The sequence below is a fragment of the Populus alba genome, chromosome 3 (assembly GCF_005239225.2).
Source record: "Populus alba chromosome 3, ASM523922v2, whole genome shotgun sequence".
Classification (NCBI taxonomy): Eukaryota; Viridiplantae; Streptophyta; class Magnoliopsida; order Malpighiales; family Salicaceae; genus Populus; species Populus alba.
The window spans coordinates 21,781,971-21,808,402 of NC_133286.1; the positions used below are offsets into that span (position 1 = coordinate 21,781,971).

The window sequence follows — 26,432 nt, forward strand, 5'->3', positions numbered from 1 at the left end:
TCAAAATAAGCAAATTATAGATAGTTTCATTAAACATTGTTGACATCGAGATTATTATTGTGTACTGGCAACTTCTTTTGGCGAAGTAGATTTCAGGCCTAGTGTCTACTGTTTCTCTTGATATAATATTTAATTTGATGTGAAGAAAAAAAATTTATAATTTTTTGAAAAATATTTTAGAAACACAAAAACCAAACAAAGTTTAAATTTATTTAACTTATTAATTCCAAATCAAGTACCTAGTTTATTAAAAAAATCAAAATAATTAAGAGTATACAAATATAAAGAAAATAAACAAAGATACATTACAAAAATCATGGTAAAAAAACATATCCTAAAAAATAAAAAGTTTTTGAGCCTTACAATTTCCAACATTCATTAACATCCTTTTTTTATATATATAACCTCGAATATTTGGGCTAACTTACATATATCATGAATAATTTTGAAGCTCATTAAATACTTTGCAAGCCCAATAAATAAATAAGACATCATAAAAATGACAGACATACATAAAAAAAAAGAAAAAAAATCAAACCTGAATACAGAGTAAAAGAACTAATCCCTTCTTCGTCACGGCCTCAAGTGCACATCCTTGGTATAACCTTAGCACGCTTCTTTCAGTACATGGTCGCTGTCCTTATTTATCTTCGTACACAAAGCATCGATTATCATCTGGAGTGACCTTTTTTCTTGTTCCAATTTTGTATTTTTTGCCTCGAGTTGTATTATGTTCAGGCTGTCCCGATTGTTGATGCTCTTAGTCAGCAGATCATTTTCACATTTCAGTTGTTCAATTTCACGTTGTCGATCTATACCTTGGCACATAGCCTGTAAAACAAAAACAAAAAAAAACAACAAAGGTATGCATAGTGTAAACAACCAAACAAGTAATATAATTGTCGCCCGACATCTTGGCGGCCTTAAAAAATTAATTAATTCGTTATCTTTGGAAAGAACGGATTTCTGGCATCCTGTTCTTTAATGTGGATATTCTTGTTTAAGGAGTCGCCACCTAATATTACGGTCACTAGGAACCCTAACTGGTCAACAGAGATTCTATGGTTCGGGACTGGTTACGTAAAAGGGAAGATATTATCACCCCTTAAACGTCCTGCCTGAGGCAGGCTGCATTGCTAGTTTCGTCTTAAATTGCTAAATGTTTATTTTTTTATGTTATGAAAATTTGCTTACAATATTCCTGACTCTGGCGCCAGTGAATATTTAACTACGAATATTTCCAACTCTGGCGTTGGTAAATATTACGTAGCTATAAAAATAAATTTAAATCATCATTTTTTTTTTATTCCTGACTCTGGCGTCAGTGAATAAATAAATAATAATAAGTTTATTTTTTACGAATGCAAATATTTTTTTATTTTTTTTATCTAAATAAAATAAAATACAATGAATAAAAAATAATATAAATTTAAACCGGTATTTTTTATTCCTGACTCTGGCGTCAGTGAATAAACCAATAAATTTACATTATTTTTATTTCGTGCATACATATTTTTTATTTTTTTTATTTTTTCTATCTTTTTTATGTTTTATATTTTTTCTTTTTTAGGATTAAGTTCCACACGTGCATGCAAAAACCGGTAAGTAGTGAATTAAATTGGCCTATGTACAGTACCCATGCAATTATAATTGCAAAGCAAAGGGAAATGAAGAACTTACCTATGCAGGAGGCGAAGTCGAAGACGGTGGCTTGCAAGAACTTACCTGTGCAGGAGTCGAAGTCGAAGACGGTGGCTTGCTTTGGATCCCTCGGTTTCTCCTCCCTCCTCTGCTTCTTCCGCTCGTCCTCCTCCTGCTCGTCCCCCTTCTGTCTTGTTCGTTTTTTTTTGGGTTTATTTGCTTCTCTCTCAGTCTGCTGCGCTGCTGTTGCTGAGAAGCTAAGCCGATGGACTGTCATTGAATGTTACAACTAGGTCCCGTATGATGCTGTGAAGAAAGACAGTAGTCGCTGCTATTGCTGGACTGAGCTGCTGCAGAAGGAGGAAATGGTGGCTAAGGAGCACCTGCTGTCACTGCTTCAATGGAGAAGAGAATAAAAACTCCAGGTGCTGGGTTTGAGCTGAAAGACTTCCACGGTTGAAGACAAAGATATTGTTCATGCTTTGGAAACCTGCTGTTGTTGGAGGAGCGCATGCTGGACGACCCATGCATGCTCACGGTGCATGGATGCATGGAGAGGGCGTTTCTGCTGCTGTCACCGGGGAGAGGAGAGGGTATTGTAGCACCGGCCGAACTGTAGGGGAGCTGGTGTCGCGTGGTGGACAAGAGAAAGAAGACTGTGATGGAGCTAAAACCCAAACAGAGGAGAGATTCTGGTTTTCTTCTTTGTTTATGAAACGAGGACAAATGGTGAAGATGATGGTTTTGGTTTCAAGACAGAGAGGAAAAGAAAAGCCACGGAGGGCTTCTCTGTCTTCTTGGTGACCTGGGAAGAAGAGGAGAAAAAGCTGGGGGGAGGGGGCAGCGGCGGCTAGTCTAGGACTCGGCCGCGCCCCCTTTTTTTTTTAATCTCTTTTTTTTTTTTTTAGGTTTCTGTAATGGTCTTCTCCTGGGTTTTAGGGTTTCTCTCTAATCATCCTCCCTCCTTCCTTTCTTTTTCTTTTCCTCTTCTTTTTAAAACTGTGATCAATATTTATAGTGCAAGAGTCCTATCACTTGTAAGAAGTAAAGTCTCAATCAAACTCATTCTCTTTTTTGAAATTCAAATTAGAATCGAATTTGAAATCAGACAACTTTCATTATCTTAAAGGTAAGGATTATCTTGAAAATAATGATTATTTCGAAAGTAAGGATTATCTCAAAGATAAGGATAGAATGACAAAAGCACATTATAGTCCTTAATTTTCACACAAGTTGACAAATCACCCTTTTCATCGAAATAAGTCTTTGTTCTTTTAATTTTATATTTTAAACCCTGTAAAAATTAAATTAAAAAGCTAATGGGCCAAAATTTGGTTATGACAATAATCATAAATTTATTACCAAGCTATTATCCTTGAATTTAAGAATACATGCATGGACAATCATTGCTATAATGATTAATGATAGAGAAACTATATTTTTACTATTGATTTAAGATATTGGTAAAGAGAATATTCACTCTATTCAGTGCCGGGCATAATGAGTATAAATACCTTAACAAGTCTTATAGTTTTATACATTGACATGGACCTAGCATATTTTTTTTTTACTGAAACATAAAAAATAAACGTACAAGAAAACAAAAAAAATCATCAAAGTTGTGAGAATGTATATTTCAATTCCATAATTTTTAATTTTTAGATTTACCGATGAATTTTATATTGGTATTTGTACTATTATTTTGTTGATAATTAATTTACCAACAAAATCACCAGCAAAAATGCTTTGTCGATGAATCTTTCGTTACTAATTTTTTATCCATCGGTAAATTCATTGATAATGAAAAAATATTATTACCGATAGATTAACTAACGGAAAAAACCGGTAAAAAAATTATCCGCTTCATTGCATCAGTATTTCCCTTGAAAAAACACTATATGTAATTCCGTCAGTAATTATTTAAAAAATATTTTAAAAAATCCATTTTACAAAACTATAAAATAATTAAATTAATATAAATCAACACTATATAATACTTAAAACATTTGGAAAAAAGAAGAAGAAAATCATATGAAAATATAACAATATTCATACAATTATTAAGAACAAAAACAATTAAAAATAAAATAAAATAAATAAATATAGTGAAACAAAAACATGAAAAAATAAGAAAAAAATATCTTACCTTAATGTGGTAATTGCAAGTGAAGCCAAGAAGAGAAAACAAATTTGTAAATTACATTAATTAATAAAATAGCGAAGAAAAAAAAAAAGAAAACATATCTAAGAATAGAGGATAAGAGAAGGAGTTGAGAAGAGAAAAGAAGAGAATAGAAAGAAATGGATATTGATGTTTATTATATATGAGAAATAAGAAAAAATAAATAAAAAAGCCCCGTCTGTTGTAAAATTAGGAATTCTAGACTTTTTTATTGAGATGTTTCACCAATAATTTTACCGATGGATAATTAAATATTGATATTTTTAATCATTCCGTCTATAATATTTAATTTAATAAAAAAAATTTAGAAACTATCAAATATCACCGACGACTTTTTAATCTGTCGGTAATTTTATTTGTAATATTTAATTTAAAATTTTAATTTAATCAATTTTTTTAAAAAAACTGCCAAATAACACCTACAACTTTTCATTCCGTCAGTGATTTTGTCCATAAAGAACAATAATTAATAGTACAATTGAAAAATAAATAGTTCCAGAGCTTTTTGAAAAATATCAACGAAATTTTCCATTAGTGATTACCTTTGTAATTGATATTATGAACAATATTCACAGTTTACCAACGAATTTACCGACAAAATTTATTCCGTTGGCAATTTACCAACAAAAATATTTCCTCGATCTTTCTGTTTGTATTTATCGATTTTCTAGTAGTGTTTGATTGTGTAAAATTACTATATTATATGATTGTTTATATATATTTGCTATGATATTTTTTACAATTGTGTATTTGATTCGTAATACTTTATATTGAGTAAATCCAGGTTAATTTGGTTCTAAAAATATAACCAGTGTAGAAAAATATCCGATTTATTAGATTGATGAAGAAAATCACGGAATTGAAATATAGCAAAAGGTACAGAGAGAGACGTACTAGCTGCTTTGAAAGCACCTCCACAACGATGTTTTGCTTGTCAAGCTGGGACTTCAATTGGCAAAAGTTACCTTTAAGTTGTTTCATGTTTTCGTTTTGAGTTTGCACAACCTCTTCCAGCCGAACTTCTTCATTTTTCAAGTGCTTGTTCTCTCTGTTTAATCTATTATTTTCTTCGGTAAGCACACACAACTTTTCCTCATTCTTGATTTTCATGAACTGCATAATTAATTACAGCACACGAGAATCAAAGAGAAGTTCCTAATAATAAAAACATATAACAACAACACGAACCTCCTTCTACCAAATACCTACAGGCAAGTGATCATGGAGAGGAGCATGTTGCTTACCTTGCACCGTTGCCGATAGGCCCTGTCTACCTCTTTCTTCCTCTCTTGATCCCTATTTACATCATCAGGAGCTTTTCTTTTCAGCTTAGAATCGGATATGGTAGGAGAATCAAGACATCCTGATAGAAATGACATGTACTGCTCTATTGGTGGCTGAATCATCGACGGTACTGTGTTTATTTCATAGCTACCGCCAATTTCATTAGCGGTAGACGCCTGCAGATGAGATTTAAAAGGGCAAAACCTTCAAAAGACATACTTAGGTTTGCTCACTGAAAAATGGCAGAAGGCTTTCATTCAACCAAAACATCTGTGATAAGCACATCAATCTATCTAATTTTCTGTACACATGCAAGCAGAAGAATATATATAGACACATAAATTAATTTTGTTGGCTAAGGAAAATATGAAAAATCTAAACAAATTAAAAGATATAGCATGTATTAAATGAAAAATGAGCCATAAACTCAAGCTCAAAATGGATCCTTTCTTCTAGATCTTCTCCACAAAATATTACCTATAATATTAGGAGTTAAAAATATAGAAAGTTCACAATCATAAAGGCAGCATTTTAGAAAGAAAAAGCTTCTCGAACACCAGATCCTTCTTATGAATGGGTTAATTTTAATTGTGATTTAAACTTAATTTTGCAGCATAAACGCAAACTTCAGATCGGTTGGCTGGTACACTAGACAGTGAAAAAACGACAAACGATATTTACAGGCTCTCTTTTTTCTGGATAAAAATTAGAAGATTACAAGTAAACTTACAGTTGCTAGTTCCGGTGGCCACATTGAATCAATCAAGGGGAAGATCGGTAGATAAGCTGGCTTTATACCTGCATAAAATTGAAAGCAGAGAACTGGTGAAGGCAATCGGAAACAGCACAACACAATCAAAGAAGGAGAGAGAAATAAGCCTTAGAGTGCTTCCGGAAATAATGTTTTTGGGAGTGTGGTAATGGTTGATTTTAAAATAATTTTTTATGTTAAAATATATATTAATAATTTTTTTTTATTTTAAAAAAATTATTTTTGATGTTAACATATCAAAATAATTTAAAAAATACAAATCACATTTAATTTTTAATAAAAAAATATATTAAAATTATTTAAAAATACAGATTAAACGGTGTTTTCAAATAACCTCATACTGACACTAGCAGCAGCACAGGCGGATGCAATTTGAAATTGCATTTGATTCAAGTGTTTTTTGTTTAAATAACTTTTTTCAAAAAATTAGTATTTTTATGTTTTTGAATTATTTTCATTAGTTTTTATTTAAAAAAAAATTTAAAAATAAAATAAAATATTATTTTAATATAGTTTTAAATAAAAAATAATTTTGTTTTAAAAAAGCGGCAGCACAGTCCCGAACACACGAGACATTCCAGCGAAGTCGAACGGGAGCAGCGCGAGAACGGGCGATATCGGAAAGATCGGACGAACTACTTGTAAGGTCGCGCTGGGGCGAAACAATTTGACGGCCATGGACCACCAAGTCACCAACTCATATGATATAATATTATGGTCGGCTTAGACATTGGAGTTTGGACCAGAGAAAGGATTAGGTGTAGCATATCTGTCAAATCCATTTCAGGCTTGATTTAACAGTAATATCTTGATGAATATATAGTCCGTCTTTTTAATAAATTTAAATTTTTATATAAAAAAATTATTTTTTTATATAATTCATTTTAATATAATAATCTCAAAATTAATTTTAAAAAAATAAAAAATATATTATTTTAATATAAAAATATTTTAAAACATAATTATAATTATACTCACAAACGGATTTAACCTTTCGCCCACTGTAAGTTAGGATACCAAGAATCAGGTGCCACGGGTCTGAAACAGGACAGTTCGGTAAGGGTAAATAATTAACAAATATATAATATCAACGACAAAGAAAACCTACGCGGTAATTTTCGACTGGATAAGCTCGAGCTTATTCAATTCCATAACGTGGAAATTAAAGGTATAAATACGAATCTTGGGCAGAATTTGGAGGTGAAGGTAGAATTTGCAGTGCCATGGCTCAAGTCCAATCTTCCACGCATGTAAGGACTCATTTTCTCTTTTATTGTGCTTCGATAAAACTTATGAGTTAATTTGATTAAATTAACACTCTTTTAAGTTTATAGCTAGCTATATATTTATTCTAAATTCATCAATTTTTATGGATGATGGTGAAGGTTTTTTTTTATTATTATTATTCTTATATTTTTTAATAATTTTCTGAGTTATTTTTAGATTGTTTATGTAATTTTTACACGGTTTAATTTTAAATTTAGGTTAAGTTATGGATTAGATCAAAAGAGTTTTTTTTATTTTATTGATTTTATATTTTTTTCTCAATTTTTTTCAAGAATTCACCTTTATATTACTAGAAAGAATGTATTCGAGCTAGAAACAAGATGATCCCCAATTCACCTTCATGAGCACCCTTCAATCTGTTCTTCATCCCAAATTCTATCTTCATTTATATGTCCCCTCTTTAATGGACCTTGTAAGTAAGGGTTCTTTAAAACTGAGGGAGATTTTTACAATCAATAATCATCAATATTTTATTACTTTCTTAAATGCATAAATCTTAGAATGGAACATTTCCGTGAAGCTTACTTGCAATTGAAATCCCAAAAGCACATCAGAAAATTGGCTCTACCATTATTCCTCCCCATTGATTTCCACACACTAATTCAAGAAATATATATGACAAGTATGCCTACTCAAGTGCAGTGCAAAATTATTGAGGTTGCATCATGTATCAACTTTAAACACACACAAGTTCGATATATATAGAAAATGTTGCACACAACTTAAGTTCGATATAATCGACGTAGAAAATGTTACACACAACTTTAAGCACACACAAGTTCGATAAAATAGTGCACACATAAGCAAACCAAAACAACCACTCCCTCGTCCGGACGGATCGCCTGCAAGACGACCGCAGATATGAAATCCATGTTCACCTGAAGTGGATTACTCTTCATAATTCCCTTAGCTGAGCAATTCCAGCCAGCAGTTGTGCGCGGCTTGACTCCAGTTGTTCTATCCTTTCTCGAAGCTCAATCACATTTTCATTGCCATTATTTATCTGCAAAATAAATAAGGACGCAGTACTGTAAATTAATCTGGGTTAACAATTAGTCTTCCTATGGACAAATGTCTTTGGGTACGTTTTCAAACGGATTCAAATAATACGGCCTTTTATCTTTTGGAATAAATCAATTTTAATAATTGAAAAACATATCAGGCTTCCATGTTTGATCAAAACAAGCTGCTCTAGCTGTTTTGGAGCAAACCATATAACCAAACATGACAAGGAAAAAACCCAGAAACCAATCATGACAGAAAACAGCTCGAGAATTAAGATATCTAAATCCATTGGTAGAGTATATGGTTTTCTTATCTCACCATCATTTTTTTTTTTATCAAAATGATACGAGAGCTCGGTTAATCTAGTAGGAGATGCAGCATACCAGAGCATGTATGTAAAATAAAAGATAGAAAAAGCCCAAAACAAGCTAAATGCAAATATTGAAATCCAAAAGGAAGAAAAAGTACATTGCACAATAGATATTGTGATACAAGATACAAAAAAGATCAGACATGAAAAGAAATAGCAATAGATACCATGAGTCATGTTTTGCATTATCCATATCCAAACTTGAAATCCAAAATTTCCATCCAAATCTTATTCAGTATAGATTTTTGCTATCCAAACCCAACTCAATTAGGGTTTTGAGTATTCATAACCCAAGCCCACATAAACATAGACCTTTCTTGAGTTCTAGCTCTTTTGGACTGTGCACGAGAGATTTATGTTTTACAACAGTAACAAATTATCCATGATATATATTATAATTAAGAGATATGCTTTTTTGATTGCACCTCCCCCAACACATTATTATCCATAGGCTAGTTCTTCTAAGTGCATGTGCATTAAACACTAATGATATGATCTTTTAAGCATCTAGGATTATAAACTTGTACTCTAGCTAGCTAAGTTAATGTATTATCCATACAATAATTTTGCATTTAATCTAGTGTTTGTATTAATATGGTACATGTTATTTGATCTAATATTTATGTTAATTAAAAAGGTAAATGTAATAGAACTTATTATTGTAAGGATTGTGTGTTTACTAAGAGCATTATAGATATGAGTCCGTGTATAAAAGTAAATAAGTTAATCAGAGTTCAGTTTCAAAATACGTATCCTTTTAATCTCATACTTCACCTCCATGTTATTTTCCAACAAAGACAAGATCATTTTTAGCAAGCCATATTGAACGGAATAAGATAAGAAAGATAATTAGTTGATGCCATGAACAAAATCCTAGCAGTTTGTCTTAAATAAATTATAAAGTTGATGATGACACTTAATTAAGAGGTGCATATTAGTGGATTGATGAAACGAAAGCGCGCGAAGGAAGAGTGAAGAAGCTACTAATTAATTACCAGTATCATGGAAAGCTCTGCAAGCACAGCGGTCTCTTCATTGCATTTTTCCTCCAAGTACTCCACAGTTTGCCTTTTACGGCTGAGGTCATTTTTCTCTCGAGCACATTTCTCCATCATCAATTCATTCTCAGCTTCCATGGAAGTGTTTTCATTCTTCATACGCTTGCATCCAAACTCGTCAAATTTAACTTTCTGCACCATAAATAGTGAAATATGGTGAAATAAACATCAATACTGAGAAGTTTATACGTACGTACAGATTGTTATTGTCAGCGCACCTGCTGTTTTCCACCATCGCTCGTGCCAAATTTTCTTTTTCTCAATTTTTTGGAAGCAACATTCAAGTTGCTCGAGGGTACAGCATCGATAGATGTCCCATCTCCATCTGTATTCCAGTTTAGAAGCTCAAACCTTGAAAGAGATATCTAGAACTTTCTTAAAGAAACATTAATTGTACCGATTAACATAAAATTAGCTACGCAAAGCTTAATTAAACTACTCAGTCTATTTTGATGAGCTTGTACACACACACACACACACACACACACACAGGTTCTGATTTTAATAGTGATGAAAGGCCATACCTGCTTGGTGCAGGACGGGAATTTGATCATTGAACAATATTCCACGGTTCTCGGCATCACTACGATCTCCAAACTCGTTGGTGGAGTTTCCTGATATTAAAACCAATCAAACCCTCAAGGGAGAATATTCAAACAAGTTAAATTTGCTTCATAAGCAAAAACAACAGCACAGCAACAAAACTAAGATTCGATCCCAAACTAGTTAGGGTTTGCTGCATTTAATTCTCTTATAAACCAAATCCCTTTCAACATTGAGAAGTTTTAAATCCTTGGATATATAACATTCGCCCACGTTATCAGATGCTTAAATAATTAAAAACGCATGCAGGTTAAGAAGGAATTGAAAAAAACCTAGAGCTACCTTTTTTTAAGGCTAAATTTGTGGATGATCAAACTTTTGAAGCAGACTATCATATGCTAACCGGAGGCAACTAGCTTTTTTTCCCTATATACATGGTTGCTTTAATGTGTAGTGAATAACAACAAAAACTAGTTAGAGCTTTTGGTTAGCTTGTGATAGTCTTTTTCACATTTGAAAATGTGATCAATACCAACAAGTTTAGCCTTCGATGAGAAGGTTTATATTTTTCATGGATAAGTGATAAGCTAATATCATGACAGTGTTGTAGATAATCAAAAACCCTAAATTGACCTGAGAAGGCTTTGTCAGTTGATGTAAAGGTTAAGTAAATCAATGAGATATACAGTGCCACCTCTATGGTAGATTTGCATAGCTAGCTGTTCATTTCAGGCTTGAAACAACGTAAACCCTAAATAAAACCCTAGATTTTAAGAATTAATAATATTATACTGAGTGCTAGAAAATAAGAATTGACCTAGCTAGAGCTAGACTTTTCCAATCAATCTAACAAAAGAGCTGTTAATGAAGAGATCGCATACAACAAACTTCCTTCTCGACTATTAACAAAAAAAAAAAAAAAAAAAAAAAAAACTTCCTTCTGTGAGCAGAGAGAGAGAGAGAGAGAGAGAGAGAGAGAGAAAATCGTGTTACGAGAAATATGCATAAAAATGCAAATAATTTGGCTTAAAATGGAAGTTGCATGAGGTTATTACAGACCATGTCACACCCAAGTAGAAATAAAAGGCAATGCATGGCTATCTTTGATGTGATGATTTTGTCCAAAAAACCAAGGAGTCTTTTCCTATTTAATCGGGACATTGCAACCGATCTTGCAGTTCAATATATATACATGTGCTGCATGAAATTTTAAGGAAACGATGATTTTGTTTTGGGATCTGGAGCTGTCCTATCCAGGAGGCTGTGGGAAAAAGAATCGGTGGTTTTTTTTTAGAGTTTTCTATCTTATATATTTGATTAAGAAGATTAATATAAAAGAAGAAGAAAAACCCTTACCCTCTGAATCAGATAACTTTAGGTTAGACATCAGATGTTCTTCTTTGATATGATCTGCCGAAAATTGAGAGAGAGAAAAAAGAAGTAAGGATCAACCTTAAAAAGTGTAAAATGATACAATATTTTGAGAAAGAGTAAAATCAGTTGATAAGGTTGATGATCAAGCAGCTGAGAACACCACACCTTTCGCTTCTCTTTTCATGTTCACTACCAGATCTGCAGGTTGTGGGCTAGAAATAGGCGGCGCGTGAGGAGATAATGAGCGCCGATGTGCTTCTGGGAGGACTGAACTGTCTTTAGAGTAGCAGAGAAACATAAATTATGATATACTGACTCACTGATATAGCACCGGTGGGATATAAAAAAAAAAAAAAAAAAGCGATGGGACCAGGGGCGGAGCTGGAATGATGTAATAGGGAGGGTTAAAACTAGAAATAATTTATTATTAGAAATTTTATCTATTTAAATTAAAAATATATTATATTATACTATATTTAAACATTAAAAATTTAAAATATTTTGCAAGGGACCGAGCCCCTGCCCTCCCCCTCTTGATTCTGCACCTGGATGGGATCCAATCCCAATCCCAATCGCAATCGCAATCGCAAGAGAGCAGGGATAAAACGAGATATGACGTTCGGTAACTGCATGGAGCCCTGACTGGGAAAACGCGTTCTCTTACATTTAAAAAATAAATAAATTAAATTTTTTTATATATATATTTTAAAATCATTTTTTATATTAAAAATAATTTTTAATAATTAAAAAATACTTCAAATCATTACCATAATAACCATCAATCTTATCATCCCACTGACAGTTCGCAGTGAAGAAATTAACATTTTTTGTTATCAAAAAATAAACATTACATAAACACCCTAAATTAAGATCAAAAATAAAATTGGATTAATTTTTTTTTAAAAAAATAAGTAAGTAGAAATACAAAAGGACTTGAACTTCATCCATGATCATGCAAATCAGTTCATGACTTTAGCAATAAAAATAAAAAATGAATAATTTTTTAAGCTTTAAATTCAGTTCTCAAAACTCTAATTTTTTTAAATTAATAAAATTAAATTTTATGTTATCAAGTTAAATATCAAATAAGAGACTGAATATTTTCAATACATCATAAAATCCTTACACATGGACATAAAAGACAAATCATTAATATCAGTCTCAAATCAAAGTAATATTAAAGCATCACATAAAAAAAAGAATTGACCTAGCTAGAGCTAGACTTTTCCCATCAATCTAACAAAAGAGCTATTAATGAAGAGATCGCATACAACAAACTTCCTTCTGTGAGCAGAGAGAGAGAGAGAGAGAGAGAGAGAGAGAGAGATCGTGTTATGAGAAATATGCATAAAAATGCAAATAATTTGGCTTAAAATGGAAGTTGCATGAGGTTATTACAGACCATGTCACACCCAAGTAGAAAAAAGGGAATGCATGGCTATCTTTGATGTGATGATTTTGTCCAAAACCAAGGAGTCTTTTCCTATTTAATCGGGACATTGCAACCGATCTTGCAGTTCAATATATATACATGTGCTGCATGAAATTTTAAGGAAACGATGATTTTGTTTTGGGATCTGGAGCTGTCCTGTCCAGGAGGCTGTGGGAAAAAGAATCGGTGGTTTTTTTTAGAGTTTTCTTTCATATATATTTGATTAACGGGTGCAATTTTCAGTTTTTATCAATGAATTTTGTATGAAGTAGATTTTGTAAAATCATATGAAATCTTTATATGCCTTATTATAGCTTGTTTCGCATAGATTTAGCGCAGCATAAACAAAGAAAGAGTGGCAGCAAGTGTTGATCTAATATATATGTTATATATTGAGAAGATTATAAAAGAAGAAGAAAACCCTTACCCTCTGAATCAGATAACTTTAAGTTAGACATCAGATGTTCTTCTTCGTTAAGATCTGCCGAAAATTGCGAGAGAGAAAAAAGAAGTAAGGATCAACCTTAAAAAGTGTAAAATGATACAATATTTTGAGAAAGAGTAAAATCAGTTGATGAGGTTGCTGATCAAGCAGCTGAGAACACCACACCTTTTGCTTCTCTTTTCATGTTCACTGCAATCTTTTCACTGAAGAAGGAAGGCCAAGAAACAGAAGGCTTGAAAACAGAAGCTGGGTTTGGATTGCGGAAACTCTAGCTGGAGAGGTAGGTAGTGAGAAAATGTATTGAGAAGGTGGTGAAAGAGAAAGGAAACCACGGTGGTATGGATTTTGATGAGGGAGGAAAGGAGTGAGGAAGATAACAAAGAGATTGAATGGAATGAGATCGGTTAGCAATGGCGGCTTTTTATATGCATTTGGCAGGTGGTCACCCTCCCTGACCCCTTTCTTCTCTATCTATAATTTTAATATTCAAAAAAATATTTCTCCTCTGTTCTTAGTTTTAACTTTTAACTGTGAGTCTGTGAAACTTTTTTTTTCCCTTAAATTATATATATATAAAAGAGTCTTGATTTAGCCTTTAGGGGCTCCAAGGAGCCTTTGTGACCACCTTCTTCAGCTTTGACCTTCACCTTTTCTCTCTTCGTGACTCATGTTTAATATATATATATATATATATATATATATAGTCTTTAATTAATTTTGAAATTATATCAACAACCTTTTTGAGAATTTCACCATAATTACTAATTTTGTGATTTTCAAATAGACTGGAAACTTGGTTCTTTCGATTTTCAAAATAAAATCAGGTGATCGCTAGTGAAATATCATTCGCAAGAATCTAAAAACAAAGATTCTCTAACCCTATTTTCAAAAGCAAGATGATGAAGGAAAGAAAATAAAAGAAAAGGAACTGAGTTTTTTTCCCCCCTCTCTCCAAGGGTAAAATCTTGAATTTACTTAAAGCCCTGTGTTTTATTAAAGCAGTAATAGTTTCTTAAAATATTTTTTATTTAAAAGTTATATTGAAATAGTATTTGTTTTATTTTTTAAATTTTATTTTTAATATCAATCTGAAATCAAAGTAATATTAAAGCATGAAATAAAATAAATAAATAAAAATAGAGAGAATTGAGGGTGGGAGAAAGAAATCATTCTAAGAATCTAAGACGGTCTCTCTCGGAGCCTACAAGAGATGTCTCATCACTTTTATTTTTTTTTCTTAATAAATAAATATCAGAGATGTAAGCTGAAAAGAATAATTTTACAAAAAAAGAAAAAGAAAGGGAAAAAAAGGGACGTCAAACAAAGCTCTTCAAGATTGTTATTACCAGTTTTGTCTGAATCCGACATGGTTTAAACGCGTCATCCTAGCCAGGGGTATCTAATTTTAAGTAAAAAAATAGATGAATGTAGTTTCTTAAAGCATGACCACGAAGGAATTTTATAATTATTGGGAATAATCTAGAAGCTAGACAGACATTGACTAGTGATTAGATGACTGCATCGCCCCCTTTGTAACGGCAATCCCGTTAGACCCACAAAAAGAGTAGATGATTGGGCTCCACAAGAGGTTCAAGAACAGGCCCATTTCAAGTACTGATTGTGATTGATATTGTTTTTTTAATATTTTTTTATTTAAAAATAAATTAAAATAATATTTTTTAAAATTTTAATATTAATATATTAAAACAATAAAAAATATTAATTTAAATTTAAAAAAAAAATCTAATTTTTTTAAAAAACATGATTGGACCTAAATGCTATGTACAACTTTATCTAATTAAAAGCTTTATTTGAAAGGAAAAGGGTTGTCAAAATCTTGCGGCGTGACTAAAGAAGGCATTGTTTCGGTCCTATTTGTTTTTTATTTTTAAAATATTTTTAAAAAATTTTAAATATTTTTTTTAATTTTTTTTGTTTCAAATTAATTTTTTTTGGTGTGTTTTTAGATTATTTTAATATGCTGGTATTAAAAATAATTTTAAAAAATAAAAAATATATTATTTTAATATATTTTTAAATAAAAAATACTTTAAAAAATAATAACAATTATATTTTTAAAGATATTTTAGTTCAAAAAACCTAGAGTGTGTCCTTTAAGTCTGTCATTGTTTTCAAGCAGTCATCTAGTTAATTTTTAATCCATTATATCTACCTTCATTGGAGGAGACGGTGTAAATAATTTTGTTTTTATGACTGGATTCTATTAAATAAAATACATAAACCATAACAAATAAATCATCTTATGTTTATCAAACAAAGTTTGACAAGGTGATTTTAGAAAGAAAACAAAACTATATAAACTATTTTAGATATCTATTTAAAAATTGCACACACATATAATATATACGATGCAAGTTGCTCGTATAAAAATAATTTTTAATTAAAAATATAATAAATTATATTTTTTAATATATATATATTAACATATCAAAATTATTTACTTTAAATAAAAAAAACATATTAAACCGCATAATTCTGATAAATGAAGACGGAAGTCACATTTTGCCATATCCCTGGACCTAACTTTCTTAGGTTTACCTTCTAAAGCTTTGGTGGGCTTTCTTTTAAAGGAGGTATAGGCCCAAGAAAATCGAACATATCAAAGTGGTTTAGTTAAAGAAACTTCTTACCATATAATTGAAGACAGATTTTTCAAGTTAAGCACCGAACCATGTCAAATTTTAAGGAATTGACTCAAAATGACTCGAAACCTCAATGGTTAATTAAAATTAAAAATTAATAGTATGTTAATTTCACTCATTATACTACTATTATTACTTAAATATAATAAAATATATACCCATAATTATATTTTTCCTCAATCGATGATAATTAAATTTATCACAAATAATTTTTAAAAAAGTTTCCATTATATCTAGAACATATGGCTAAAAATTTAAAAAATATTCTTTTTTTTTAATTATGATAATTAAATTTGATCTTTTTTTCTAGCATTATCCATCATCAAATTTAAATTTATTTCGAAAAGAAAAATTGTTTCATGCTGCATTTTTTTGTTAAATAAATTTTTTTGATGCTCCTAAATATATATGCCATCAATAAAATATTTATTTCGAAAAAAAATATAATAGAGTTATAAAAATTTTCACAAATTCAATTTTTATGAACTTCATTTTTCCTTAAATAACTTTAAATGTTAATGTTTCCATTGATTATGCCGAAATAAGATATTTCGTGGTTATACTAAAGATAAAAGGTAAACTAGTCCATAAATAAAACTTATAATAAATACAAGTGAGATTAATAATTTATGGATTATGAGTAAAACGACCTAAATTAATAACCTTAAACTCGAGGAGGAGAAATTGTTATCAACCTTAGAGAAATAGCTGATAGAGAACTGTCTAGTGAAAAAAAACAACCTCGATAATTGAGTTTAAAACGACTTCGATAAATAGTTTGCTTATGAAAACAACCTCCAAACTTCAGGGAGGACAATTTGCAGATTACCCACACCGTCACTCTTGGATCTAAAATCAAAGTAAGCGCTAGCAGAGGGAGTTTTGCAATGGGAGTCCAATTAGAGTTGAGAAAACATAAGAGAGAAAGCTACATCGATCTAACTCCCAAGATCAGTCAGATCAAAGAATATTGTCCTGGAAATGACATGGTTAATTTAGCACTTACAGAGGATAAGGCTACCTCTATAATTTGTCAGATTAGAGTTGTACGTACCTCTCAAATGGAGCATCAAACTTCCTTTCACTGTGCATATCACCAGACAGGAAAGGCCTGCTTTTAGCAATTTGGGCATCTGGTGCTGTCCGTTTTCTCAAACCACTTAGTACTGGACCAGGTTTTGTTTCTTTCTTTGCATCTTGTCGTCCCGGCAGAGGTTTCTCTCACCCCCAGCAGCTCCATCTCCGAGGACGTTCTAGAGCTCACACATCTTCTTCTAGCTGTGGCAAAGAGGATCTTGCAGTACCGGAGAAATACATCCTTGCCTTCCTGCGCCTTGGAGAAGCAAGAGTAGCAGAGAGAGTTAGAAGTCAAGAGGAAGATCTGTAAGTTAACTATGGACAGGAAATATACTAGGAAGATCTTTAAGCTAACTATGGACAGGAGACAGGAAATATACTAGGAAGATCTGTAAGTTAACTATGGACAGGAAATATACTACTTGCAGATAAATATACATGTTCGAAGGCTTCCTGGATATATGAACCACCATCTGCAGGTCTCTTGGTTAATTACCGGTAGACTGTCTGTGCAGACCCAGCATAAATAAACAGTACAGTGGGGCTGTGATCGATAATGCTTTCCTTGGAAGAAAGCACGCTAGAAATATAGAAAGACGAGATGCGCTGTTAAGGTATCTCATAGGACAGCTTAAACATTAAGAATTGGATTCTCATTTAAAATCCAATGACAAGAGATATACGTATGGGAATCCAAGAATACAGTGCTTGTTTTTACAGAATCATTAATGGCGTAATCAGGATTTTGAATGAATACATGTGAGTGAGGACGTGAAAAGGAAGAAAATGTGACTTTTATATTAAGATTTTATATTTGAAATTCTAAATTTAGTGGGTGTTTGATAATAATTAAAAATAGTCAAAAGCACATGTGAAAGTTATTCCTGCATGGTGCGATGCCTTGATTGGGTGTAAAATAGAAAAAGAACAAACTCATTGACGGAGACTTCATGTGAGGAGATAAATTTAGTTTTGTGTGAGTGTGTGGACACGAGGACTTGCCGACCGAGATATTTAATTGGAAAATTAAAATATTACATTACTTGGTGTTGGAAAAATCGTACATTTCTCTTGTCCGAGAAAGAGTACCAAAAAACTTTAAATATTTTTAAGTTTTTTTAAATTAATTTTTCTATTGCTTTTAAATCATTTTAATATATTTATATCGAATATTATTTATATAAAAAAAAAAACGCTCGAGAACTCCACAAAACTTAATTAGTGAGCAGGACTCAAAATAGGAGCCAATCACATAAACGACCTGTCCTTCGAGTTCCAAAATTTTAAATTTAATGGCATTTAAAAGTGATTTTGTAGCCATGAGGTTTCTTTTACCACAAAACCTAAAATTTTAATTTTCTATTTGAATAAGGAATCTAGCTCAAGAAGAAATTGGGAAAGAAAGCATCATACGAACTAACATGAAATATCTATAACAATATATAAAATCATGAGCTTTATATCAAGACATTAAATTAGACAAAAATATTCTTATATTTTAAGAAGCATAATTATAACATGTATTACAGGGAATACTTTAGTAAATACCAAATATATTAGCTTATTTTAAAAAGCTTAATTAATGGCTTATTTTAACATTTAATTAGATAAAATGACTGTTTTTCATCATCGTTTATGAGTGTTCGGGACCTCCAACTACAAATTAATTAATGGCTTCAATCTCGGCAAATCAAGACCGAAGGAACTCAGTTCCAAAGCAATAGCTAATCGAAATCAATTTCAAATGATTGTACTCATATTCCACTTTGTTCGGTAGCTAGCTGCTTTCCAATTTTATTTGGTAAATAAATTGAAAAGTGTGCCAATAATTGATTGAAACACAGTATATAGTCATTGGCTTTTTAATACCCAACAAGAATAAATAGTTTTTTTTTGCACATGTGTTTATTTGAAATTATAGTAAATATTATTTTTTAAAATATTTGTATACAAGAGTGTTTCAAATTTACATTTTTTTAAAATTGTAGTACAAATACTAAGCACATTAAATGTTTTTTTTTTTAGCTCAGTTTTTTCGGTTTTAAAAATATAAAATCAAAATCGAATCAAATCGGTTGATTTTTTTAAAATTTTAATCGGTTTTTTTTTACAGTTTGGTTTTTTCAAATATTTTTTTTTTAATTTTTTTAATTTAATCAGGTTATTTAATTTTTTTAGGTAACATCATCTATTGAAATGATCTATCCCATAAATGGTTTTAGTGAGACGGGTATTAGTTAAAGGTGATAAATAGGAATGCTATTGCAAATCTTGGACTTGTCTGTTTTATAATTTCCTCTTATGATATATATATATATATATATATAGACACACACACACGTGTTTTTTGACATGCTCCTTTGTTGAATCAAGCATTCAGTTTAGCTTGATTCACCTAGATAATTTGCAACGAGTAGCAGACTGAATTAGAGGAAAGAGAATAATTATGTAATAACAGAAAACCAATTTTTTCATTTTCAGCTTTTTTTAATGAATAAATAGAAAGATTATTATTATTTTTAAAAAATCAGAGCAATTTTTCTAATTTGAATAACTGAAAAATGTGTTCATATTGTATTATATTATTTTCTATTTGGAGAAAAATAATAATGGAAATCATCTGTAAATTAAACTTGTTTTCCATGATATTCTTTACATTTGGACATATAAATATTTGTCTTCTTATCATAAAGGTATTGGTGTAAGCAATTAAAAAAATATAACATTATTTTAGAGAATTGGTGTAATATCTATATTTTCTACACAAAAGAGATGCCTATGCTCATCTGGATCTTCAGATCTGTAAACGTTTGACCCTAAAATTTTATTGGGTGTACCATGTGAGGTTTTGGAAAACCAAGTTGACTATTCAAAGAGAAGTCAAGTAATTGTAGGAATTGATGGCCTCACACCATAATTTATTGACTGTAAAAGCTAAAAATATGAGACAACCAGCTCATCCGAACATGACACAACAACAACTAACATTTCTGCAACTGGAATCGAAATAGATTAATTTAAGTTGACAACAAAGCACATGCAAATCAATAATGATAATGGTTCCATTGACTGGCTAGCTCTTCAGGCAATCCTTTTCTTTTCTTTTGTTCAGTCTCTTAAACCGCAACTGTCTGAAATCATCAAATCCCAGTTTAATACATCTTGTAGAGCTGCCAATGGCGGGGGACCCCCCCCGTCTTCAAACTTTTGGATGCTGCAGTTTCTCTTCATTTGTACATGTTCTTCTGTCATCAAATCAGAAGCAGCAGCAAATACAAGGTGACTACAGAGCAGATATAAAAATAAACTTAATTGCGAGGCAATAAATCCCGCAATTTTGCACGAAACTAACATATCCAGCTACAACATTAAAACAGTACCTTGTGATGCTAGTTCCTGAGGTCCAAGCCGGTCCTTGTCCTTGGTTATTTTCTCACATAAAGCATCGATTATCACTTGCAATGAATGCTTTTCATTTTCTAATTGTTCAATTTTTGCTTGAAGCTGAGTTACATTCATGTTTTCTTGATTGTCGATTCTTTTTGTTAACAGATTAATATCATGTTTAAGCTGTGTATTTTCACGCTGGGGATCTTCATAGTTGGAGCCAGTCTGCCAAACAAAGTAATGAATAGTTACTCTATAAGAAACCAATAAAGTAATCAATCAAAGAGACACTCTTGATCACAATGTCATCAGGCTAAATTTCTCTATTAATTTATGACACAACTATAATTGCCCATACTGCTCTGACATGGAATTTCACCACTATGAAAAAAATTGACTAGAGAGCATTCTAGTATATGAATTTGTTGTTCGGAGGAGATTTTATCATGGCTAATCCTGTAAAAATGAATCCCCATATAGGCCATATATTAATTAGCAGAATCGGGACATCTAGGGATGACAATAAGTATCATTAGGTGGGTATCCATCGGGTTTGAGTTTAATTACCATCCTTAAAATCTCCTATAACTTGCTTGTAAATGTATCTTAAAAAGATAATTACATCAATAATCAAACAGCACCTGGTCTTCAACTTTTGAAAAACATACAACAAAAGCTTACACTACATAGTCACTGTCCAGGAGGAAAGCAGGAGCCCCCTATTATCAAAAGAGAGTCTGTTGAAACCGAATCTCGTGGGTGCTCACCTCATTGTTGAACTAACATGCCAAAGTCAAATGAGAACTGAAAAATGAAACGCTTTGACCCCTACAGGGTACCCCTCAAAGTTAAAAATATGATTCAAAACATATGCCTACTAGTATCCAACCATCCTTGTCAAAAAACTATCTTAATCCAAAAACTAATAGTAAGCTCTAGTAATGATTTTATATTACTCTCTTATTCCCCCTCAAGTATATAGAATTTAATAATTGAATTTAGGTTCCATCCAAAAGACTTAAAACCTCATGGTGGATAACCCATTCTCAATCTTTTATATTACTTTATATTCTAATATTTATTCAAGGTGGGTATGCTATTATATTTTTTTAGTGTGAGATATATTCACTAACACCCCCATCTTTTGGGGTTTGTAAGTGAAATCCTTTTTATCTTGAAATTTACACATGATCCTTAGTTATTTAGGCCTTGATAACTATGTGAAAAACCATCTCGACTTGAAAACTTAAACTATTAGGTGAAGTCTAATGAATGATTTTATGTTACTCTCTTACGTTATTATTTGTTTCACTGCTAGTTTGATGTCTCATTAATTCATATTGCCCCCTTCTTTTCTAGGAGGGAAAATGTTGTTGGCAAAACACTTCGAGGACATGAATGTACTTCTTCATCAAGTTATCAAGTAGCTATTTTGGTCTTTTCATGCAAATGGCAACTTCAACAAGTTTCCCTTCAATGGAAAGGGAGGATTTTTGCCTTGCCAGAATTGCTAATCAAAGGGATCGATGGAATCTAGGAGAGCCTTTGACAACTGACATGTCTTAGAATACAGGGCTGTCCTAGACTGAGAAGCATGTTGTTACCAACAATGCGTCCTTCCCCACCAGTCTTAAAGAGGGCCAAAGTTTGGATTTTCTCTTTGAAATGTTCTGATCAGTGTCAGTCAGTGGAGATAGCTTTGAAATGCTATTTCAATTGAAGTCTTAAGTGATCAGATGCAGTTATATAGCGCAGGGAAATTACACGAGCGACCATAGAAGTAGAGAACCGCTGCCTCATAAAAGTGAATTGGTTTCCACAAGCCAACCTTTCCCTTTATACAGGTGGCTGCATGTGCTATTACATGCTTGATTACGTTGAGTTATGTAGTGTAAAAGAGGATAGACTACTATAAGAAGCAAGTAATATCTTGGTGAAAGAGAATTATAAGGCTAAAAAAAACTTCTCAATTAGTGTAATCAAGGCCTGGCTTTGATAATAAACTACTACTTGCACTTGGCCCTCGTTAATCTTTAGAGGAAGTACACTTCCTATCATTTCCTCTACAATGAACTGAATAGAAGAAGGTGAAACCAACAAATATTGGTTAGCATCCTCTTTCCAAATTAATTTGTTGATTGGACTCCCAACCAAACTTCTACTTCCTTTTATATTGAGTAGGAAGACATAGATCCTAAACTGTTTTCGAACAATTCTCATGAGATGACATTTATTTGATGGATTCTTGTCCGAGGGATGAAATTTTGGTTTCCCACAAAACCCACTAGATTGGACTGAGTGTTTACAGGACCCAATAAGACAATAATATCAGATAAAAGCCTCACTACCAGTCCATGAGGACAATACTCTCGAACAAGAATATTCCTCTTGAATCTACAAGACAATACCCCGAACAAGGCTCATACCCCCTGAATCCATGAAGACTGAACCCCAAACATGGCTTATACACTCGAAATCTAGCTATTAGACCTGGATGCACCTGAATCCAACTGCTACCCTCAAATGCGCTAAAATCCAATCGCTACCCCAAATGCTCTACTCCCTTGTCAAACCTGGTCTACTCTCCATCAACCATGGAGACAAAAAGCACACGATTTAAATGAAAGCACACCTCTTGATAATGTGTCCCTTAGGGGTTGGTCCTGTTATTGTCATCAAACAATCCATAAACTCACAAAAACCAAGAATTAAAACAACTTTTGTAGTGACTTGTTGTCACTTAAAGTCTGTCTCCAAGATGTACAAAACTGTAGCTGACAAACACATTGATCATCTTAACTTTACATGGACACATCCACGTTGGTTCAAGGTTATATAAATAACGTTCAAGAAAAAAATCTTCTCCTAGAGATTGGAGACTCATTTTCCTACTTTTTAAGCTTTATTTTGGAAACAAACATAACACAACCTCCTAATGGTTTTTTTTTCTCCACTGTCATTACTAATTTAAGCATCATATGATCCATTAGAACCCTGAGAGGACTGGTTATTCAAGTGTTTTTAGTTACTCAAATCCAATCTTCTACACCTTTCATTCATCACAACCTTAGAAGGGCAACTTTACAAAAGACCATGATCTTTGTAAAGTTTTATGTGAACCTCATCAATTGATGGTGATCACACCCTCTACACAAACCTTTAATTTTAATATCTTTATATTTATTTGTTACTTGATTTTTTGTATTTAATTTTTTTTCAAGGAAATATCTTTCATTTCTAATCAAATAATAACAAACGAAATTAAAAAATACATTTTAAAATGCAATTTGGACATTTAAAATAAATAATTGTTAAGTTTTGTTAAAAGACTAACTTATAATTTTCAAAACTAGAAAAACTTGCATACAAAATCAGAAAAATCTGAAAAACTAAATCATAATTTTACTATAGATAAAATCTACAAAAAGGACATGATAAGACAGTCAGGTATGGAATGTTTCTGAGTTTGATTATTCAAAGCTATATGTAGGAAAAACTTTTCTGGGGTTTTTCATGATGATGGTCTAAGACGTTGCGGAAATATGAATAACAACAATAGTGGTTCGCCTAGAATTACATATCCACTAAAATGAACAACCATGCCATTTGACTAATTACTTCTTAACCATCTCCATCTCTAAGAGATTGGAACTTGCTACTTTTAGCCACTCAAAAAGGGTAGCAAATACAGCAGTATATATTTTAACTAAGCAAGGTGTTTAATGTTTTTTTGATTACGTAACTTGGCTTTGGTAGTTTAAAGCAAGGGTGTCGTCTAGTAAGCTGGTTTGGGTTTTTTCTGCACCATCTTCTTGATGGTACTGCTCCTTTTCTTCTCTCTTCAATCAATCTGATCAATGTATCATGAAGAAAAAACTACTTGACCATAGTCGAAATGAACTGTTAAAAGCTTAATTGATAAGGATGTTAACTTCAGAAATCAACTATACAATGAAACTTTACATGTATACCTAAGTTATCAAAAGGCAGAAGAATGACCAGTATTCCATCATATTTGTAAGCTTATACTTTCTAGCCAGGTGGAATAATGTAAATGAATTTGACTCTTGTATTGCTTTCACTACATCCTATCATTACATGGGTTGAAACCTTTGCTATTTCTGGTGACATTTTGCTTTCTCTGATCTATTTTTCTATCAGAACCCCCTAAATAAAATTGTTGATTTATGGTTGTTTATAAATGTAAGTAGTTTTGTATAACAAACAGCAAAGGAAGAGAATGGAGAAACACTTACTAGTTGTTTTAAAAGCACTTCCACAACCGTATTTTGACTATTAAGCTGGCCTTTTAATTGGCCAAATTCCTTCTCAAGTTGCTTCATCTCATCTTTTTGACGTTGCAAAGTCTGTAGTAGTAGGACTTCTTCCTTCTTTAAGGAATCATTCTCTCTCCTTAAACGATCATTTTCAATGGTAAGTTCATCCAATTTGTTCATGGTGTTCATTTTCAATTCCTACAAATAAATAGTAGAATACAAGAAAGAAAAAAAATGGTAGGAGAGAATCATTAAATAGATTCAAATGTGATTGATAGGATTTATGAAAAATTAGTATAAGGTTTTGTTTGATACATGGGTAAAACAAGTAATAATGTTGTTTTTCCTTTTTTAATTAATCTTAAGACAAATTATTCCCATAAGAAAAAATAATTACAAACAAATTAAATCAGTTACTCCCTAGATCATAAGTTCTGTTTACACAGTATAGAGCGAGCGAAACAATCTAATTGAATTTAAGTGAAATCAAAAGAGAGAAGAAAAAATGGGGTTTTACCTTACATCGTTCCCGATATGCCCTGTCAGCCAATCTTTTTTTCTGAGCAGCTGTATATCTAGTAGCTCCTTTGAGATTAGCATCAGTTGTTTTTGGAAATTGATTACTTACTAGTTCAGCCGACGGGCTAGGACTTGGTTCCATGAACAATAATGCATTCAATCCCCCAGCTTGGCAACAACACAAGAGATCAAAGCGGCAGAAGTTTTAAGATTTAAATGAACAATACAGAGAAAAAAAGATATTCATGAAAGAGCTGAAGCAAGCGACATAAATTTGATTCAAAATCCAATTCAATCATAGCTGTTACAAGACAAAAGGAATTACAATATATCTGGGGTTAATTGAACTGCTATTTTTACTTACCATCAGCTGGAGAGAATATATCTGGGAGCATTTCCCACATGTTGGAAGTGGCACCCTCCATAGTATCTGTCTTCTGTAGAGAGATGGAGAGACTTTTGTTCTTGCGAAGAAGAGTATCGAAATTATCAGCAACGTGAGCTACACAGTTCGGTCACTAAAAAATCATGCGAAAGCCGTTCGATATCGCTCGTCCAGAGTGGGAACTTGGACGACTAGACAGCTTCATGGGCCACGATAGCTGTAATGAATTGTAGAAACTTCGGCCCAACAACGACGCTTTCAGCTGTTCATGACTTCATTCAAGATAGGCTAAATTATCCAAAAATACCTCTAACTTTGGATTAAATCAAATTTAGTCCTTGGATTTTGTTTTTATTTATTTAAGCACCATGAACTATTTTTTCATTAGAAAAGCCTGTCGATCCAGGCTCCCATCTATCCATTAATCTCTTTTTATTCTCAAATCACGTGCTATCAAGATATGCATTATGTTTCTAAACTAATTACCTCTAATCAAATTAACGAAAAAGTCTATTTAAAAAAAAAAATAATTTAAAGTACTCAAATAAAAATAAATAAATTTAAGAGCTAAGTTCATTTTAACTCAAAGTTTAGGATAATTTTTTATGAGATAGATAAATATCCAACCCTTTTTACTTGTTCTCAAATAAACGTTGTATTTTTTTTTTCAAAATATATAATTTTACCATGTTTTTTCAAACTGTCAGATTTTTATTTTATTGACAATTAGG

At 31.9% G+C, this 26,432-nt stretch overlaps 3 protein-coding genes across 9 annotated transcripts; all 3 read right to left on the reverse strand.

The window, feature by feature from the left end:
- Positions 1-401: 401 nt before the first annotated feature.
- LOC118040100 (uncharacterized) lies at positions 402-6,014 on the reverse strand. Of its 2 annotated transcripts, XM_073408020.1 has the most exons (5): positions 5,987-6,014; positions 5,838-5,905; positions 5,068-5,283; positions 4,718-4,936; positions 402-831 (listed from the first exon to the last, which is right to left on the reverse strand). In XM_073408020.1, the coding sequence occupies exons 2-5, from the start codon at positions 5,859-5,861 to the stop codon at positions 607-609; spliced, it is 684 nt and encodes a 227-aa protein (XP_073264121.1). In that variant the 5' UTR covers positions 5,862-5,905; positions 5,987-6,014; the 3' UTR covers positions 402-606. The 2 variants fall into 2 exon arrangements, with proteins under 2 accessions (XP_073264121.1, XP_034902855.1); XM_035046964.2 differs by lacking the exon at positions 5,987-6,014 and having other exon boundaries at positions 403-831; positions 5,838-5,980.
- Positions 6,015-7,834: 1,820 nt separating this feature from the next.
- Positions 7,835-17,844, reverse strand: LOC118040103 (uncharacterized). 5 transcript variants are annotated; one of them, XM_035046967.2, is made up of 9 exons: positions 17,572-17,844; positions 17,111-17,383; positions 13,376-13,429; positions 11,682-11,792; positions 11,499-11,552; positions 10,124-10,213; positions 9,818-9,924; positions 9,537-9,731; positions 7,835-8,169 (listed from the first exon to the last, which is right to left on the reverse strand). In XM_035046967.2, the coding sequence occupies exons 2-9, from the start codon at positions 17,187-17,189 to the stop codon at positions 8,062-8,064; spliced, it is 798 nt and encodes a 265-aa protein (XP_034902858.1). In that variant the 5' UTR covers positions 17,190-17,383; positions 17,572-17,844; the 3' UTR covers positions 7,835-8,061. The 5 variants fall into 5 exon arrangements, with proteins under 5 accessions (XP_034902858.1, XP_034902859.1, XP_073263950.1 ...); XM_035046968.2 differs by having other exon boundaries at positions 17,111-17,389; XM_073407849.1 differs by lacking the exon at positions 13,376-13,429 and having other exon boundaries at positions 17,111-17,389; positions 17,572-17,842.
- A 2,177-nt stretch (positions 17,845-20,021) lies between these two features.
- On the reverse strand, positions 20,022-25,870 carry LOC118040101 (uncharacterized). Of its 2 annotated transcripts, none has more exons than XM_035046966.1 (5): positions 25,681-25,870; positions 25,315-25,484; positions 24,777-24,995; positions 20,514-20,745; positions 20,022-20,375 (listed from the first exon to the last, which is right to left on the reverse strand). In XM_035046966.1, exons 1-5 carry the CDS (start codon positions 25,739-25,741, stop codon positions 20,242-20,244), a joined length of 816 nt encoding a protein of 271 aa, XP_034902857.1. In that variant the 5' UTR covers positions 25,742-25,870; the 3' UTR covers positions 20,022-20,241. The 2 variants fall into 2 exon arrangements, with proteins under 2 accessions (XP_034902857.1, XP_034902856.1); XM_035046965.2 differs by having other exon boundaries at positions 20,022-20,378; positions 25,681-25,866.
- Between the last annotated feature and the right edge of the window lie 562 nt (positions 25,871-26,432).